The sequence below is a fragment of the Rhipicephalus microplus genome, chromosome 7, assembly GCF_043290135.1.
Source record: "Rhipicephalus microplus isolate Deutch F79 chromosome 7, USDA_Rmic, whole genome shotgun sequence".
Classification (NCBI taxonomy): domain Eukaryota; kingdom Metazoa; phylum Arthropoda; class Arachnida; order Ixodida; family Ixodidae; genus Rhipicephalus; species Rhipicephalus microplus.
Window position 1 is genome coordinate 6956589 of NC_134706.1, and position 18424 is coordinate 6975012.

Sequence of the window (18424 nt, forward strand, 5' to 3'; positions counted from 1 at the left end):
AGTCATGACGATATACACCAGTTTAATGGAAAGTGGTGCTACTTATTAGCTGTTCTTGGCATTAAAAGGAGTTGAATTAAGCATCAGTCCACAATCGAATCTATACCTTGAGGGCATTTCCCAAATGAAGGGCACATAAAATAAGTGTCTTAACAATTGGTCTGTAATAAGAAGGTTTAAGTGATACATTTAGTGTGCCGCACAATCAACACAAATGAACCAGTGTCCGAAGGTTAAAAGCAGTGCTTGCTTTTCATCTAATGTAGGCACTTCTCACATGTGCAGGCTGTCTACAGTGGGAGCAGCACTGCACAGCCTGTCGGGAGCAGCGGGGCCAGCAGCAGTGGCACTCCGAGCATCCAGATGACACCGTCAGCCGAGGACGTCAGCCTGGAGCCACAGGGGCAGAGGGCCACATACACCCACGGAGGCCCACACAATAGCACCTGCGTATGACAAGTGGCCCCTGGTGGTTTCAGCCGGGCTTGACGCGGTTTGTCATCTCCAGCTGCATGACACTGTTGCTGCAACAGTATGCGTACATGCTTCGTATGTACACGAGCAGCATGCACGCGAGTTACGTATGCGTACAAGCTGTCGTGAGGTACGCGTAGTTTGAAGTGGATTTTGCTCAGTCCGATTAGAATGCCTGGAGGGCACCATATGAAGTCACTTGAGCACAAAAGGGATGCACTCATTGGAACACTGAATTTACAGCTAGCTTTAACATTGAACAAGTCAAAAGCAGCTAGCACTACCAGCTAGTTAGGGTAAGTTGTGTTGATGAGGTGTCGCTAGGATTTCGTATTGAGACAGATGATGGCGGGAAAATGGCAAATTTAAGTGAATGAGCTGTGGTTAACAAAGGGCTGTTGCTAGAAACAATGGCTCAACAAGCGGATTCATCTTCAGTTAGTATTGTTCACGAGAATATCGTAAACAAGCCACAGCCTCAATAAAGACGGATTCACTTGTCGAAACATCGGATTCAGTGACATCTCTTGTCGAACCACTGTTCATCACTAGAAAATCACGTTTTTTGAGAATAACACGTACAAAAGGAGGAAATTGTCCTTGCGTAGGTCAGGCTTTGCAGTTAGTGCAGTGAAAGCAGTTCTTCATGAAAGGTAGTAATTGTCAAGTGAGAGCATTGTTTGAATCTCTCCAAAATACTGTCTTGACAGCTATCAGATTGTTGGTTGAAATCCCTCGAAATGTGACACCAGGTGCACTACATCAAGTGCTTATGCAGGCCTAAATGTTTTATTCAAGGATGTACTCTTTCTTACTGAGCTGCGTTAGGCTTGCTACCAGTGCACACGTCCAGCCATTCTTGTTCTAAAATGTACAATCTACGGAGAAGCAATGTGCTGTGTGGTAAGCGGCACCGAATTCATCTCATCCCTGTTGGGGCTGAAGTTGCATGGTGTGGTGTGTGTAAAAGTACCACCGATTATCATAATCGCCACCGTATGCACAAGCTAAGCAACTGTGTCATGAGCTACTACTTCTTTATGGATAAAAGCTTGGTATGTACCTTCTGGGGGCACACGGCCCTGTTGAGAAGGAAGACAGGTATATCTGCTTGCGCAGTCGTTTCTTCTAATTCAAGGTCAATTAAGCTGACCGGCATTTTTATTTAACCTTGCACTAACGTCCCGGGAGAAACTCGTGGTTTTCTAACTTCCAATACCAACATCGGATTGCACGGTAATCCAGACCGATTTTTCGTGTGTTGTTACGGAGTCCACTGTATCGTGTGTGTCAAGAGGTAAATAGCACGGAGATGTCGCCACTCATGCAATTGCATGATAATAAATGAGACGGGAGATGCATGGCAACTAGAGGCAATGTTTTGTGCAAGTGAGTGTGTGATAGAACATCTTGACTTTTGTCAGCCAGGGTTTACGCTCGGCTGCGTCGTCAATTGTACCGAGCCTTGTGAAATGCTAACAGATGTTGATGCTGGTCGGTGTTTTCTGTGTTAATAGTATGGTGTGCACCAAGTACAACACTTCTTTATTACTTGCTCATTTATTTGAGCTTTTAATGCGGCAATTTCAAACGTTGTGTCTTTGCATGTGGGTAGGTTATGTTGAACAATGCACATCCAAATTTTTATTTATTGTGCATCTGCATGTTGAACTGTGCTTGCAGTTCCTGTTTAGCTCAAATAAAGACGAAGCTGCAGGCCCCATCTGATTTTTAAAAAAATGAATGTAAAGGAACACCCATGAAAAAAATGCCCTTGCTGTTGTATTTACAGCATGGAATCATTTGACCCATGAATCATAGTGGCTCTGCTCTTGGTCCACCCAAAATATAGCCTGAAAAATTGACCACATTCAGATTGGCCATTTCTCCCAGTGTAAAATATATGCACCAGAAGTCAGTTTAATATACTCTGCGTGCCACTTGATACTGATGGCTGCAGTTTCTGTCAGTCAAGATACAATTTGCAGTGTGTCTGTGCTATGAGGGGTTTCAAGTTTACCGTGATTTGTAACATGCTACTGTGATGTGCTAGCTCTACTGTGGATGCACCACTTGCTCCAATACTATTGAAGACAAATCAAGAAAATAATGTTTGTTTAATGTTTATGCTACTGTCACTGGGCACCATGTTCGACCATGGAGTTAAGTGACGTAGGAAATATGCTTTCGGAGTGTTCATCATTGCCGTTGTGTCAGTGGCACTAATACTGTGGTGTCATCATCTAGGCATAGACCAAAACACTGTCCGAGTTTGATACTGGCTGTGTGGCCGAGCAAATAGGCTTAGCATGGTAGGCCTAACACGGTAGGCTTCATAAATGTAATTGTAATTCTGCCAAAATGTTGCGTTGCTGTCATTGCGAGATAAAACTGGCAATGGCTTATTTTGCCATTAATTTCTTGTTCCCAACTGCTGCAGCAAGCATAAAAGCACATCAATTCAGAAACTTCAAGCCATGTTGTTGCTGATCTGCAGGGGTTGGTGGTGGCCACTGTGGTTCTGCTCAGAGTTAGACACGCATGCCCCATATATTTACCATATCACAGTAGCATATTGCATATCGTGCAAAGAATGAGCTCTCTAATGTTCAGCACTAACAATAATGTTATGGCTTATCTCTAGCACCAGCAGTATAGTGTTTGGCTGTCCACAGTACTTCACTTTCTAATGAGCACTTGTACTTGCACATTATGCGGCCACATTTTGGCCAATTGTAGTAATCAGTGTGTCTTTTTTTTTTTTCGTCTATTGCAATGCTTATTAAACTAAGGTGGAGTCTCTTGCAGAAGCAGTACTATGACAGGTTAAGTGCTGCCAAAGGCAGTGTGCCATTTCTTTCCAGTATTAACAACATTGCGAGGTGGTCTTGCTTTAACTATCATTGTGAACTAAACCAGCACTTCATTTTTGCAATAGTTAATCGATCACTTGTAGTAAAGGGCAGTGATTGAGGCTTCTTTATTTTTTTTCCAGACACAGTGCAGCTTGATGACTTTTAAACCTAGAAAAATTTTATGTGCTTTTGTCTTTTGAAAGCAACAAGGTTTTGACACTTCCTGTGGAGTTAGTCATTTTTGTAGGTCATTACTAATAGGTTGTCCAGAGATGTGAAAAGGTCAACGGACCTGAGAAGTAGCGGCAGTGCAGAGCAGGTCCATTGCTTACTTGTGTATAAATGCACCAAATGTCCGACACCTTTTTTTTTGAAGCGAAACCATTTTTTGCTGCCTGGATGCACTGTTCCTGAACCCTGCAGTTATTTGGTTTGGTTTGTACTGCATAGTAATTTTGACATAAATGTGCAGAAGATGCCTTAGCACCCAGAACATTGTTTATGGCTGTTTTTGGCACTGTTCGAGTGGATTAATCCTACTTGTGTAACTTGTAACACTGGCTAATGTGGCACTAGTCGGTTTTACACTAGTAGGTGTTACAGTGTCCCAGTTGCGATGTAGTAACGCCGACGAGTGGTAGGTCTTAGCTGAATGATTCTTAATTGTAAAAAGAACAGGTGTCTAGTTGAAGGAAGTGCTTGTCAGAACTTATGTGCTGTTTGTCTGGATAGACCCCTGCTTGTCACTGCCATTTCCAGCATTTCTGGCACCAAAAGAAGTGTTGGGTCATTGTGTATCGTGAGGCTGACTGCCTGCGGCAAAGTGCTGGTTGTTGTGACTGGGCATCCTTTGACGAAAGATGCAAATACATTATTTGGATTTTCCTAAATTTGTGCTTGCATGAATGTGTGTTCGCATGGGCTTTGAATGGATCCCTTTGTTTTCTTGTGTTTGACAGTTCTAGGTTGATTCAGTAAAAACTGCATAGCATGGTGAGGTTAACTTATAAAGAAACTACAGCAGTTTTAAGAATGAGCACTTTTAAACTTCAGACCATAAACTTGGCCCCAAGCTCATCCATTTTTCGTCCTGAATTTCAAAGCGGTTAACTTGTACCGCTTTTCTATTTTGCTTAGTTTTTTGGGAAGTCGGACATTTGCTGAGGCCCACGTACATGACTTTTTCTGAGGAGCACCATCTTGTTTGAAGCTTTCCAGCCATTTCACGTTCTTTTTATGACTATTTTTCTCATCCCTAAGAAGTGTCTCTTACACCTTTGTCTCAGCCACCAATTGTCGGCACAGTCTGCGAGGAGCGAAGCTAGAGCATGCTGCAAGCTAGAAAAAAAAATCCCCACACTGTTAGACTTGTAGGGTGTAATTTACTGGACAAAGCTTTAGGGTACCATCACCAGATATCTCATTACAAATTGCACTCTTTCAATATGTGGCAGAATCATTTGCTGCATCACAAACTGCTATTTCATTATTAAGGACTGTTTTGCCTTTTAAGGACTGTTTTCATTATTAAGGACCTCTCTCTTCAGTCCGTGTTTACCTGCTTTGTCTCTAAACAATGAATACTTACCGACTGGTTGAGCTCTCTGAGATTTTTGTAGTTTCTGAGTGGGTCCAGGGATACAGGCAGCACCAAATAAAGGATGGGAACACATGTTACTCTGTCAAAGTGAAGGGACCAGCATAGGACCACTAATGAATCCAGGTATACACGATTCTCGCATGCCAAGTCTGGTCACTTGATTGCTTGCTGTCACTGGCAGTTTCTAGACGATTTTCCTCATCTTGAGTAGTCATATTTTAGCTAATTTGTGGCATCTTTTTACATGTAGGTTGTGACATTGAATGTTCAGTTGTTAATGAAAGCTGAAGCAGCAGTTGTGCACGTAATTACTAGAAAATCTTATTTTTCTCTTGTGGTCTTGACCATTTATAAAAATTCTTTTTTGTTTGTTTGTTTTTTGTATAGACGATGTCATATTCTGGAGGCAATATCTTAGCTGGGTGCTTCAACCTGTGCGGCGACTGTAAATGATAACACCATGGAAGCAAGAACCAGTTTATGGCATGATCAATGTGTCAAATCTCACTAAATCACTACCCTTCCTTGTCCTGTCGATCAACTTCTAGAACATTTGTCATTTTCATGTAAGGGCACTGCAGCCTCCAGTTTCTTTTTTTTTTCTTTTCACTTCAGAGATTAATGCATCCTGTATTCATTAGAATAACTTGCTCGAAGGTCTCTTCAGTCACAAACTCATTAGTCAAATCACTGAAGGCAATTATACAGCCATCATTTGTCTCAGGATTCAACTTATTCGCATTAGTTTTCATTGCAACATTCATAAAATTACCTGGGCTACTTTATTAACTGGCCTGGCTTTAGATTATGCATTTCTGTAAGGGTTGACATCATTTTTAATGTTCTGAAGAAAAACTCCTCAAATGCCTTGATTTCGGGTGGTGTTCTTAACACATTGGAAGGAGTTGGCCTGCATGGACATCTTGAGCGTGTTTCAATCTGCTTCTGCGTTTAGGCTACAATCTGTGCTGCATGCAGTGTGTTATTTACTAGTAAGGTCCAGTGTTGACTCCATTTCCAATCTTATTGTGTTCAAACATGACCGCTTCAGCTCACGGTGGACCTCTCTTTTAGAATCTGCTGGTCATGTTGGCATTTCGGGACCACAGTTTGAGAAAGAGCTTGATCACGGGATTTGAAAGATCGAAATTTCTCTGAAGTTAAGTTCATGTTGATCATGCTGAATAGACCCTTGGCCACAGCTTTAGAGTTGAGTAAGGTGTCCTAAAATGTTTCTTGATGTTTAAGACCTGAACAGGCATATCAATATTTGCATACATTTGAAAATTTTTGTCCAGAGTGCTTTTAAGATTTTTGGTTCATCTGTATTCTGTGTCAGCTGTGGATTTATTTTAGTTACATGAAAAAAAAAAAAGTGTGTGTTTTTGACCCTGAAAGCTCATTAACAAGAATTTTCTGTTCTGCTTTCTTTATGAAACTATTGAGGGCAAATTTAAAATTTTGCAACATTTCATAACGAATTTTCTTGCTCAAATTTTGCTGGTCCTACTTGAGGTATGCTATCCCCCCCCCCCTTGTTTTTTATAAGCTCACTTTAACTCATCTAATCCAAGCTTGATCCACACTGTTATTTACAGTACAGAAATGTTTCAATTATTTTAATGACAGTAGTTCAAAGCTTGAAGACAGATAGATAATTGTATTTTTATTGTTTTCATCTTTCTTTTTTCTGGCTCCTGAAAGAATCAAAGTAAAAGGCCAACTAACCCAGTGTTACTCTGCTGCTGGAGAAAGAGACTTCTTTTGCATAGTCATGAACGGTGCAAAAAAACAAGGGACACATAATGATGAGAACACAAAAACTGGCGTCGGACTTGTAACTCAGTGTCATTGATAGACAAACTTGTTGTCGTTATGTTTCGAGTTATCCAGATCTTTTGTAACTGCTTCTTCTTCACGGTGATGCCTTTACCAATCTCCACCTTTGCTCTGGATTCTTTTCGGAAGGGTTGTTCTCGGGACTGTTCTGTTCAGTTATAGCATTCGCACCAACTGTATCCAGCACTTCTTGGTTGCCGATGGAGCAAGTCTTCTTGAGGCATCTTCCTCGTAGCTCCTCTACAGTGAATGTGATGCGGAGAAGATGGCAGACACTCTTGGTTGCCAACTCCTCGGTTTTCAGTTTTCCAGATCTTTTGTAACTGATTCTTCTTCATGGTGCTCCCTTTACCAATCTCCACCTTGCACTAACTTTGGTGAAAATGGTCTTGTAATTTGATGCTGCCGTGCATGCCAGTCCTTTTGTTACATTACATTTCTGTGCCTTTCTGAGGCATCAGGCAGCTATTTTCAAGTTGCTGCCTCCATGGCAAAATCATTGGCAGCATGAACTTTTTGCGTAGCACTTTTCAGCTGCAGACTGCACTCATAAACCGCAGTTCTTTAGCCATACTGTCATGGCTTGTCATTATGCGAGAGGTTGCATTTGTGGACACTAAATTGGTTGTAATGGTTAGAAAGCTGAAGTAGCAAAGGCAAAAATCTGTCAGCAAGCACAGGAAAACTTGCTCCACAACTTGAGGGAAGCCGGCGCCATAGGAAACTTTATGGCCCGTGCGGTAGGCGTAGGACGCACGTTGAAACTCTGAGTCATTTTATGTCTCGTGTTTTTTGCGCTGTTCATGATTAGGAACTCGCACCAACTCACCCAACTGTCAGTGCTGCTTCTTTTGCAGCTGCAGATAATTTTCCTTAAATCCAGTATATTTTTTAAAGTTTCTTTGTTACCAACTTTTTTTTGTCTTACTGTGGGACCATTAGAATTATTATTACTGTAACCTTGAACAGCCAGGATAACTTATACATTCGCATCTTTGTATTGTGTTTATAAGCATGTCTCTGCTGTGTTTGTAGTGCTAAGCGTTTTAGAGCTTAAAGATTATGCTCCTCTGAGCTATGGCTAGACATCACCCCAGTGCCCTCATGGGCAAGGTAGACATTAAGCTACACATGCGAGCACTTCAAGCGCTGATGGCTGATTCACAGCTCTCAATTCCTTCGTCAGTTGTTCAGATCGTTAACAGCATCTGCAGCTGAACTATTGTTTGTCTGGTGACGCTGGTAGCATAGCAGTTTTTGCAGTGTCTGTGCATTAGACATGCCGTCAGGACACAGGTGACTCTTGTTGTGCAATAAAATTGATTACGCACATGAGTGTTTAGCTGTAGAAACGTAAAAACAATTGATTAGTAATGAAATGGATCAGGAGATGTGGGCTTGCTGCCAGTACTTGCCTGCATGCATGTGTAATCCAATTTTTAGGTGGTGCTGCTGAACTGTACTGGGATGCGGTTCCACCTGATTCAAGATACCATGCCTGTACTTTTTCGGAAAAAAAAAAATTATTGAGACTTAGTCATTTGTGAAGGAAAATTAATGCATCTGACTGCAAGTATGTCATGCCCCTCAATTATGTATTGCCGCTCTGTTTTACCAAAATGTCAGTGTTTTAGAGACTTCAGTTTTTTCATTGTGCAATATGTGCGTGCGCTGCAGTTGTATATGGTGAAGAACATTGCCTTTTCAGTCAATATAACTTTGTAATGACATTAACATAGAATTGTCTTGTGAATATAAGCAATGCTACAAATGTACGTTTATGAGGAATTTTTTTTATAACACAAAATCATTTTCATGTTGGATGTGACATCGTTATGAGGTTTGACTATACTAAACTACTAATGCTTTTCTAATTATGGATTGATAACACTGCATCATTCGTTCAGGAGCAGTGCTTAGAAGCAATGTCTGACTGAATGTTCTGTGCCCCGATAAGACTATGCTGCACAATTAACTTGTTGGCTATGCCTTTGTGTTCATGTGTGTATGTATTTGCATGTAAAACAGACGTTTGTACAGCTGGCCTTTTGATCAGCGTTCAGTGTAACATTAAAACGGGTGCTGCTTTTTTTTTCATATTTAATTTAACTTTTCCCCATTGCACGTTAGGAGTGTACAGCGCTCAGCCAGTGGTGTAATGAATCTGATCAAAAGAGTACATTGTGCACAACTGTCATGGCAGGTGGTGGCATGCACATGACGCCAGATTCTTACAAGCAATAGTCGTGCGAACGCTCCTACCGAACAGAATGGGAGTTGCTGTATCGCATACGAAGGTGTGTGTGTATATAATATATGACCCCGTAACAGTGTTTGTGTGTGTACATAAAACTTTGAATAAAGACAACGTATTTGCTACATGCTCATGTATACTTGTTTCGTATCTGCAGAAGCGGCACTCCAGCCCCAGTCCTGCTTGCGTACTTGGCTTGTCTTGTGGCACCATGCTCTTGAAGGAAGTCTCCAATTTTCATTGTTGCTTGTTTCAGCCTACATTCATGTGATTTTAGAGAGGCTGTCCCATCATGGCGAAAAGGATACAGGCTCCTTTGACAATGCACTTAGGGCATGGGTCATGGAGACATCTCCTTATTATATGGCCAAGCCTTATGAAACAAAATAGACCTATTCATTTTCTCGTATTGGTTTGAACTATGCAATAATTTTGCTTGTTGGTCACCCACTTTGGAAGATTGGCAAAGCTACCTCGCTGTTTCTGGAAGCAGAAGGGTAAAAACAAGCATTCAGAAGGAAGCAAATATTAATTGGCTGTATACTTTAACATGCATTAAGTGCAGTGTTGCAAAGAGTTTTTGGATTAGGTCATAACTAGTAATTGTGCTGATTGTTACTATTCAATGTTTACATAATGACTACCCTAGTAAAGCAACAAAGGAAAATCAAGATTTAAAAATATACCTGGAGAAAACGGGCATTCTGCTCTTGGCACTTTATATTACTTAGTTTGCACTTTTTGTTAAAAAATATGTGTAGCTCCGGCTGTTTTATATCATGAGGTATCGCTCACACAAACCTAATAGGTCTCCTCAAATATTTTATATCCAGCTCGTACACTTCGTGTAGATATACAGTCTAAGAAATGCTGATCTCGTAGGAATTAAGCTAGGCTTTATATGTGAGAGAATATCTGCGTGATTCAGTGGTGTAATAAACAGGTTTTTTTTTCTCTGATGATTTACAGCCCGTGTATCCCTTTATGTATCTTCTGCCTACTATAGCATTTTCATAGTAGGATACAGCACATGCAGCATGGTTGAAAAGAAAATAAAGGCTTGTATACTCACAACATTTGATGTAAGTGGTTAATACGTAATTAATTAATTTACTCAAAAAGACCTCACAGACCCATGAAGAGACATAGAGTGGGGAGCAAATGGTACAAATCATAACAGAATATAACTGATGCATACAGAAACTTAAAAACTGACAAAAATTATGATTTAGGGAATAGCAGTACCAAACAGACGTAGGAAAAGAGATGAACAGATAAGCATAAGAAGAGCAGGAAATTGCGTAGCATGGTACGGCAAGAAGCACGACAAGTGCTGCGGATTAGAAAAGTTGATGCATTATAATGTATTGCTATAGGGCAGATCAGTTTGAGAATGAAGGAATGAGACAGTAGTGAAGAAGGAAACGACAGGCAATAGGATGAGCAAGAAGCATGAAAAAAGTGTTAGATAAAATTAGCAAGTGAACTCATTGCATTATTTATGTTGAGGGAACAATGGGGGCAGGGGGGTGCGGCCGCCCCTCCCTAATCATTTTGGAGAGGTGCAGTGTCTGCCCCATACATTTATGGCGATGCAGGTTTTGATGATAATGGTCTTTGAGACCCCTGATGTTGCATTCCGAGAACTTTTTACTTGCCATCTTTGCTTCATGATAGCGAGGGACCGAAGGCAGGCCATTGTGAGAAGCTTGTGGTTGCTTGGTTTTTTAAAATTTTTTTCAGCCATTGTAAACTTTGTTGTCCTCTGAGCCCACCAACAGGGTGCACTGGGATGAAAAATTGATTGATGACCCTTTACCCCATTGGGGAACACTGCAGATGTCTTTGGTTATTTATACATTGCATAATCAGAAAAACCTTTCGTCGCTAGGACAGAACCAAATAACGTGACAAAGTGATGGCGTTTCACTCACTGGAGATGTTGTAGCCAAGTTTCTCATTTTCACTTTATGGGGTGAAAAGCCAAGTGCGAAATGTATAATTGTTGCTGAAAAACTAATTCAATCTTTTAACATACTGCTCGTGCGGCCTTGCTTGTTTACTTCGTATGCAGTATTTTACTGTGCGGGATAGCAAAATCACCTTTCTCGAGTGTCTCGATCACTAGTGAATTTCTGCATTGTTTGATTACCAGACCATAACATTTTAGGAACCTGAATACATTTCTTGCTGCAGTTTATTGAGAACCCCGCTCATACAATACCACTGTGGTACAATTTCTCGTAGCCACGCAAAACGGCGCGATGTACCCGTTACAGTAAGTTCGTATTGTACGTTTTTCCGGATAGTGTGCTTTTGCGTGTATTTCTTTCCTAAAGTATGAACGGGCTCTATTCTATATAACCTAGCCAAACACGGTACATATACACAACAGTAATAGTGCCAAGCTGCGCGATTTACCTAATTCGTTTGTGTTGCGTGTATGTATTATACTGTATGTGCGCGCTTCGCGCTTTGACGCGGGTGCACTCTAAACGGAACTCGTTTTTTTTTCTTATTAGTTATTTTTTCCCCTCGACGCTGTCGTGTTTACTTGCATGCGTAATGGTCACTCCGGCGAGCCCTGTATATCGCACAATCTGCTCGTCCTATTTCAACTTGAATGCGGCCTTGCATTGCTAGCCCACGCGGATATGCGTGCTCCCGAGATTACCGCATCGCCCGAAGCTATCGGCGCGTAAAAAGACCCGTGCGACCGAGCCTTCGTTGTGGGAAGCGCCAAAAAAACTGGCTACCGTGTCCCCAAAAAAACAGCGCTTGCGGTCGCGCTATGTGCACGCTATCCGATTGAACCTTCGCGCAGCGTCGACTGGCTGGTTAGCCGACCGCCTCGGCGGAGCTGGAATTTAAAGGGCCGATCCTTTGGTTGTATTCTTATCTTCGGCCGGTCTCCCATTTCCGTCTGCTGCGCTACAGGTTGTTGTTCGCTCGGACGTGACTGCGTGCTCGGTGCGCTCGATTTGAGCGGCTTCTCCGCGCGGCTTAGCGCGCGACGCAGCGCGCGCAACGCTGCGAGCGTGACGTCAGAAAAGTTTTTTGCGACGACGGCGTTCGAGCGCCGAACGAGGATCGGAACAGGTTTGTTGAAGTCACGTGATCCGAGCGCGACGACTGTCCGACGACGGCGGCGACAGTTTTTGTTGCCTACGCTACGCGCAAGCGACCGTTGTCAAGGCACAGAATGCCGGAGAGAGGTCGTACCACAGCCCCGAGTTCACCGAGACTGTCCGGATCTGAAGCGTGGGCTCAGCGAACGCAATGTTAACCGCGAGCGGGAGGGCCGACTTTATCGAGTTTCGAAGTTTGAGAAGAGTTTTGGCAATATGGCGACGCTCTGTCCTGTAACAACAATGCTACACTCGACGCACGGACGTTCCCGCGGATGTTGTGGTTATCGGAGCAACGGAGGAGACAGTCGGTCAGCGTGCAACAGCCGGATACGCGAAGCGTCACTGTGACTGCTGGGAGTCGGTCATCGTGTTGACCAGTCCAGGACAACTGAAACTGTGTGATGTTCTGCGCGCGAGTTGCCGTAGTACTACATCGTCAAACCGTACAACGTGTGTGTGATTGGGATAAGAGGTGCGCGAGTGTGGAAGGACGCACCTCGATTGCACTGTATCGTGGAAGCACCTAGTGAACCACCGCCCTGCGACGGCATCAGAGCGTCGACTATGGCTCATCTCTGTCTTTTCTTGTGCACGTTGCTGTGCACGCTAGGAGCTGGCATCGCGGATAATGGTAAAGGAATGCGCTTCCGGACTTTAGTTTTGTCGTGATGCCGGTTTGACCGCTGTCGTGAAGTCCGCGTGTTTCTCCGTGAATGTTATGCGCTTTCATAAAGGAACAAAGAGCCCTGCGTGGAAATTGATTTCTGATGAGACGGTGCGCAGTAATGCAAACATAAGCGTAAATAAATAGTGGGCGCCCAGTTGAAAAAAGAAAAAGAGAATCGCCGTCGAAAGCGAAAGGTAAAAACTCGTTTCCTGAAGGGCCCACCAGACAGGGGAAACAGGAAATTCGTTTTAAAAAATGTGTAGGGCGACTAGTGAGGTACGGCTGCGAACAAATGCGCAATGTGAAGCCTTGGGAATGGTACAAGACGTGTGGTCATTTATTAAGAGGATGGGCTATTGGTAGTTTTTAATAAAGAACTGGACGCGTAAAAGCCCTGAGGGATAGTGCTTAAAATTATTCTTGGAAGGTTCTACAGCAATTGAGGCTTTGAAGGATAAACGCCCTGGGATGATAATTGCAGTGGCAAGGTGACGGTCACAGACTGAATTAGCTGTTTGAGTTCTTCAGGATAATGGGTTTTGCAGTGGCTGTGGTGGGAAGCTTACTTAACTAAACAGACTAGAATGTAAAAAACTGTCGAGGCAACAAAAGTGAGAGGCAGGTTTGTGAAGCTCTCGTGCACGAAAAAAATGTTGCAAGGTAAATGTTGCTTTTTTCCAAGAGTAGTTGTCACTTTTGTCTTAACCATGTTGCGTTAGGTGCGTTATGTTGGCAAGGATAGAATATGACGGTGGTGGTATTTTAGTTTTGACAGTAAATATGAAAGATTCTGAAGCAAGAAGCCTGAGTACGGTACGAAAACATGTATAACAGATATGCAGAAAGAAGCCCATGGTTGTAAGGTGTACTGGCAAATAGCTGGCAGCATTTGGAAGTGGCTGGCATACCTAAAAAGAGGATTGGGATGGTTGCAGTTGCACCAAGCCTGATATTTCCCACATCACATCCGAGGCACAGCTTCTTGTACAATTACCTGGGTATGGCAGCTACGGTTATGTTGATGTTTCCCATTATCGCATACACGTAGATTAGTTTTTCAACGCTGACCATTTTTTATTAATCTTATGTATTGTTTCGGGGTCATCTGCATTCAAACATTAAGATATAAACACTTCTTGGTCGCACAGCATTTAGACGTGTTAGTACCAGAGGATGACCACCATGACAATGTTACCATAAAAATCACCAGAAATAGGCCACCTAAAGTTGAGAGAAAATGTTAATAATTAAGGTGGTGGTCTTTTGATTTGCTGTAAAAAAAGTTGAGAAATGTATAGCAGCCAGAGAATGAACACGTGTTTATAAGTGCTGAATTAATTTGTCATCAAATCTGTTGAACAGCCACTATTACTGTTGAACAAAAGGTCAACAGTCTCCTTGCGCATGCTGTTAGATATGATTGGTAGTATAGTAGAATGGGATAATGTTGAGGCAAGCCATTCATGAAGCTATCTGGTATTCTTATTCATCGTGGGCAGTTGATATACCATGCTGTGCGACAAAGGTTATCACTGAAAGGGGCGGGACCACTGTCAGGGGTGGTTTATCATTGGAGTTTTCGAAAAGCTGGAAAATTGCACAAAAATCAAATAGGTTGCCTTTGGGAAGTTTTTGTTAATTTACCTAGGTGGCATGGTCAAGTGATCATCGCTGAAGTTACTGTATTTGCTTCCTTTGGGAGCAGAGTTGCACGTAGGTCCACCATCTTGCCCGCTGAAGTCTCCATATTAATCAGGAAAGCCACACCCGTCATATGCAAGAACCAGCTTGGCTCAGTGGCTCCATATGCTTTCTGCTCATTCCTAACGCTGGTGCAAAGACTTTCACTGCGACGGGAAAAAAAAAAGAAAGGAAAATGCGAACAAACTATTGATTTAGATGAAACTGGTGCTATAACTTGTTCGATGGGAGTCACTATTGAAGCAATATTTTGTTTTAATTGTTTTAGATACTAAATAGGAAAACTACCAAAGACATGATGGTTGATAATTATGATCAGCAAATAACTCTTTTTACGTAGTTTTTAATGTAGTGCTTTGAAAGTCAAAGTAGGTAGAATGAGAAAATGATCAGTAGTGATAAAACAATTGTTAAAATTATATCACTATGTGAGTTACAAATAATGCAAGCTAAAGTTTTAAGCAGATCTAGGTAGATGTGTCATAAGAAAGATAAATATTACGTGACACAATTTATGTGTTGCGCTTTGCTTGTACTGTGTTATGTTCGTTTGATATAGCAGTGAGGTGAATATTTGAACATTCACTTGCACACATTTTTATCTTTTTGGTCCTGTCAAGTTTTTGTTAGTGGCTAGCCAGCCGTTACAAGTTTACTGGAAGCCATGCATAACCTGCTCGTTATTGCCTACTCTTGTTGCAAAAATATTACCATGAGATTTCTCTTGTGCTTCAAATGCACAATAAAAATGGCTTACAGCCAGAATAGACTATACAAAACACTCCCAAAAACATTCATTTTTCTGCTGGATTGCTTGGGGCAGTGGTGGCAGGGCAGTAAACCAGCGGGTGTGGCACTGCAGTCGCCAGCACTTGCAAAGCTGTGATATTGGCTGTCCCTCGAAAAGATACTTTTTGTGCCACTAAGTGCGCTTGGCGAATGGAGATGCGAGCAGGAGCACAACTTTACTACGTATAGGTAGCATATGCAGTAACTGTAATGATTGAAAGCCAGGGCGGTTAAGGAGAGGTTGTACGGGAGAAGGGGATGCGCGAGTAGAAGGAGAAGGCGAACGGAACAGAGATGAGCACAAGCGAAGTGATTGCATGCCCCGAACAGGACAGCAGTCGGGGCTGTTAAAATTTATCATAACAGCTTGAGAGTTAGGAAATCTTATTAGGCGCTGATGAAGCCCTCTTTGTGGAGCTTGATTGGGAGTACTATTTAACGCTGTTTCGTTCTGCTACCATGCGATTGCATAATTGGTCTGCCTCGTAGTGCTAGAGCATGGGCAGACAGATTACGATTGTGAATGTCTCGTGTTAGCAACATGTGGTACTGTTGGCCATTCCTTTGAGTTCTTTGGCGCAGCTTTCGAAAGACGCACCAGCGAGATGCAAAAATTTTTTTTTTATGTTGACGGCTAAAGCTACAAACTCTGCCTCCTGTGTTCTCGGAGTGGGGTGACTGCTTGAGTGCCAATATAGGTTAGTCTAGTGCTGAGGAGTGCACACTTTGGCATTTCTGTAGTCAAATGACGACACTTTGAATTGGTGCATGTCGAGTGCCAGGGTTACTTATGGGCTTGTTGATGCCATCTTTGTGCAGTGTTCAGAATATGCTGTGTCCAGGTGTATGTTAACTACTTCAGCTATGAAAAGGTTTAAATGAAGGGCATTAATTGTTGGAATGAAAATGTGGCGTCTACATCAAATTACTGTAACTGCAAACACACAGATATTACACAAGCTCCTAAACATAAATGTAAAATAAACTTTAACTTGCAACTACTCCTGTGAAGACACGGTTCACTTTCGTGCTGTGCTCATTCCTATGACGGAGCGATGCGCCAAATGTTATTGTTTTTTCAGCATTTGACTTCTTAATACATCAAGCTCTTAATACATCAAGCTGTCATAGCTTGGGATAGATCTCTCTTGAAATCCACAAGGGCACTTCCCTGCATGGCACATTGGCCCACCTAATGGCATTACCTGTCGTGCATGAGTGAAGTGGAGGTGCTAGTTTCTAGTGCCGGGTCTTGTCATTCATGTTTGTGTCGAGTTAGCTGAGTCGACATTTTCCACGTCAATAGCGCAAGCAAACTGTGCTTGAACACGCAGAAGTGACTAGCCGCCATCAGGTGGGCTAACTGCATCGCAAGAAAGCTGGCTTTACAGTTGTGAAAAGGGTCTTTTGAACATCTGACATTTTGCCGAGCACTGAAACGCCATATCCACGATGGGTGACTCCAAGAAATGTCGGAAGACTTAAAAAAAAAGTTTTTCAAAAGGGTAGTTCGGTATCTCTTCAACGTAAAAGCAGGTGCAAAAAATTGAGATTTAGGATATAGTGAATATGTTTTCTTATTTACTTCTGCGTGTTTGCACTCTACAAGAGACTATAAATTGATCCAAGGTTTTGTTTCATCGCCACCTTCCTCATCATCATCAACAATGCTTTCTCTCTCTCCTTTCTTTTCCACCCCCTCCCTTTTCCTCACGCTAAGTAGCGGGTCAGAAAATGGATTCAGGCCAACCTCAGCTTTCCTGCCACAATAAACATTGCTTTTTCTCTTCTCTCGTGCGTGTTTGCAGACCACCAGCAGCTGCTGTCCCCACGCTTCCCGAACCCGCTACCGGGCGGGTACGTGGGGCTGGGTGAGAGGCGAGCGCTGCGGTGCGAGGCGGTCGGGGCGCCCCCACCTCGGCTGCGGCTGCTCAAGGACGGCCAGCCGCTGACCAACTGGACCTCTCTGCGACTGGTGCACGTGCTCAGCAACATCGGCCTCGCCCAGGCGGGTGCCTACCAGTGCTTGGCCAAGAACGCGGCTGGAGCAGTGCTCAGCGCCAAGGCCAAGCTGCAAGTTGCACGTGAGTGCTGTGCACTAGGTCTCGTGTGCGCATATTAAAGCGTGTTGGGCTAGTTGGTAATTCGTCCTGGCCTCTCCACTTCACGGCTACTTAAGTAACACGGAAGTGTCCATATTGTCTTGTTTTGATACCTGACGTCATAACAACTAACCGTACTTGTGCATAAAGCCACCACGCATTAGTGATGTGTCACACTAGTGTCAATGTCGGTGGGAAACTCATGTGAGAATTGACTTCAGTATCAAAATAAAATATCTTATCAGAATTTACTAACCCTCGCATATGCTCATAGCGATCTCAGCACACAGGAGATTAGTGTAACTGAGGAAACTTGGCTTCATAAGTTGATGGTAATGTGTCGTACCCCCTTAACCCTTTGAAGCACTCATTATTATTAACTATAAATGGGTAAAATTAACCCAGTTTAATGCCAAAGCTGTAGAAACCAAATTTGAAGTGAGAAGTGTCAGAATAAATTATTTTATGTTGTATAGCAAGTACTTATATTTACAAAATAATTATCTCAATATTTTACTGTTACTCTTGCCACGTTGTTTCATAAAATGAATTCAACAACCTATGTGAATTACATGCAACACACATCTGACCGCAGTAAGCATTCGTAAGGAAATACAAAAAAAAAATATTTTGAAATTTGTATCAATACGCCCCAGGTCCAGCGTCTTGTAGAACGCTGCATTGTTATCACCGAAGTGGTTGTGTGTAGCAAAAAATATTTCACCCAGAAGTGGTATCAAGGAACTTTAGGTAATGTGAATGTTTCATTTACTGTAAGCTCAGTGTTGGTGGTTCCTTCCTCGCAAACAGTACATGGAAGCAGCAAAATAAAGTTGCATGTCCAAATGGAGAAGTCGTGTTGCAATGGGCTCATCAGGAACCTGCGTGACCATCTCTGTTTCCGTGCATCTTCGGTCACGCTTTAGTATTCAGCATCTCTGCTTTTAGATGCGAAGCAGCTTGAAGGAACAGTGACATCAACTTGACACCTGACGCGTTTTTTGCGTCAGCG

General features: G+C 42.6%; 2 protein-coding genes across 5 annotated transcripts in view; both read left to right on the forward strand.

Moving 5' to 3' along the window:
* LOC142767260 (uncharacterized) overlaps nucleotides 1-10096 on the forward strand; it is a 62794-nt gene extending 52698 nt beyond the window's left edge. Inside the window, exons 29-30 of one of the 2 annotated variants that reach the window (XM_075868557.1) lie at nucleotides 286-493; nucleotides 9180-10096. In XM_075868557.1, the coding sequence (XP_075724672.1) occupies nucleotides 286-456 (171 nt within the window). In that variant the 3' untranslated portion in view covers nucleotides 457-493; nucleotides 9180-10096. Of the gene's footprint in view, nucleotides 1-285; nucleotides 9152-9179 lie in introns of those variants that run through there. The other variant, XM_075868556.1, reaches the window with a different exon arrangement.
* A 2023-nt stretch (nucleotides 10097-12119) lies between these two features.
* sdk (sidekick cell adhesion molecule) overlaps nucleotides 12120-18424 on the forward strand; it is a 69852-nt gene continuing 63547 nt past the window's right edge. For all 3 annotated transcript variants that reach the window (XM_075868553.1, XM_075868555.1, XM_075868554.1), the window contains exons 1-2: nucleotides 12120-12784; nucleotides 17119-17394. In XM_075868553.1, the coding sequence (XP_075724668.1) occupies nucleotides 12718-12784; nucleotides 17119-17394 (343 nt within the window). In that variant the 5' untranslated portion in view covers nucleotides 12120-12717. The remainder of the gene's footprint in view (nucleotides 12785-17118; nucleotides 17395-18424) is intronic.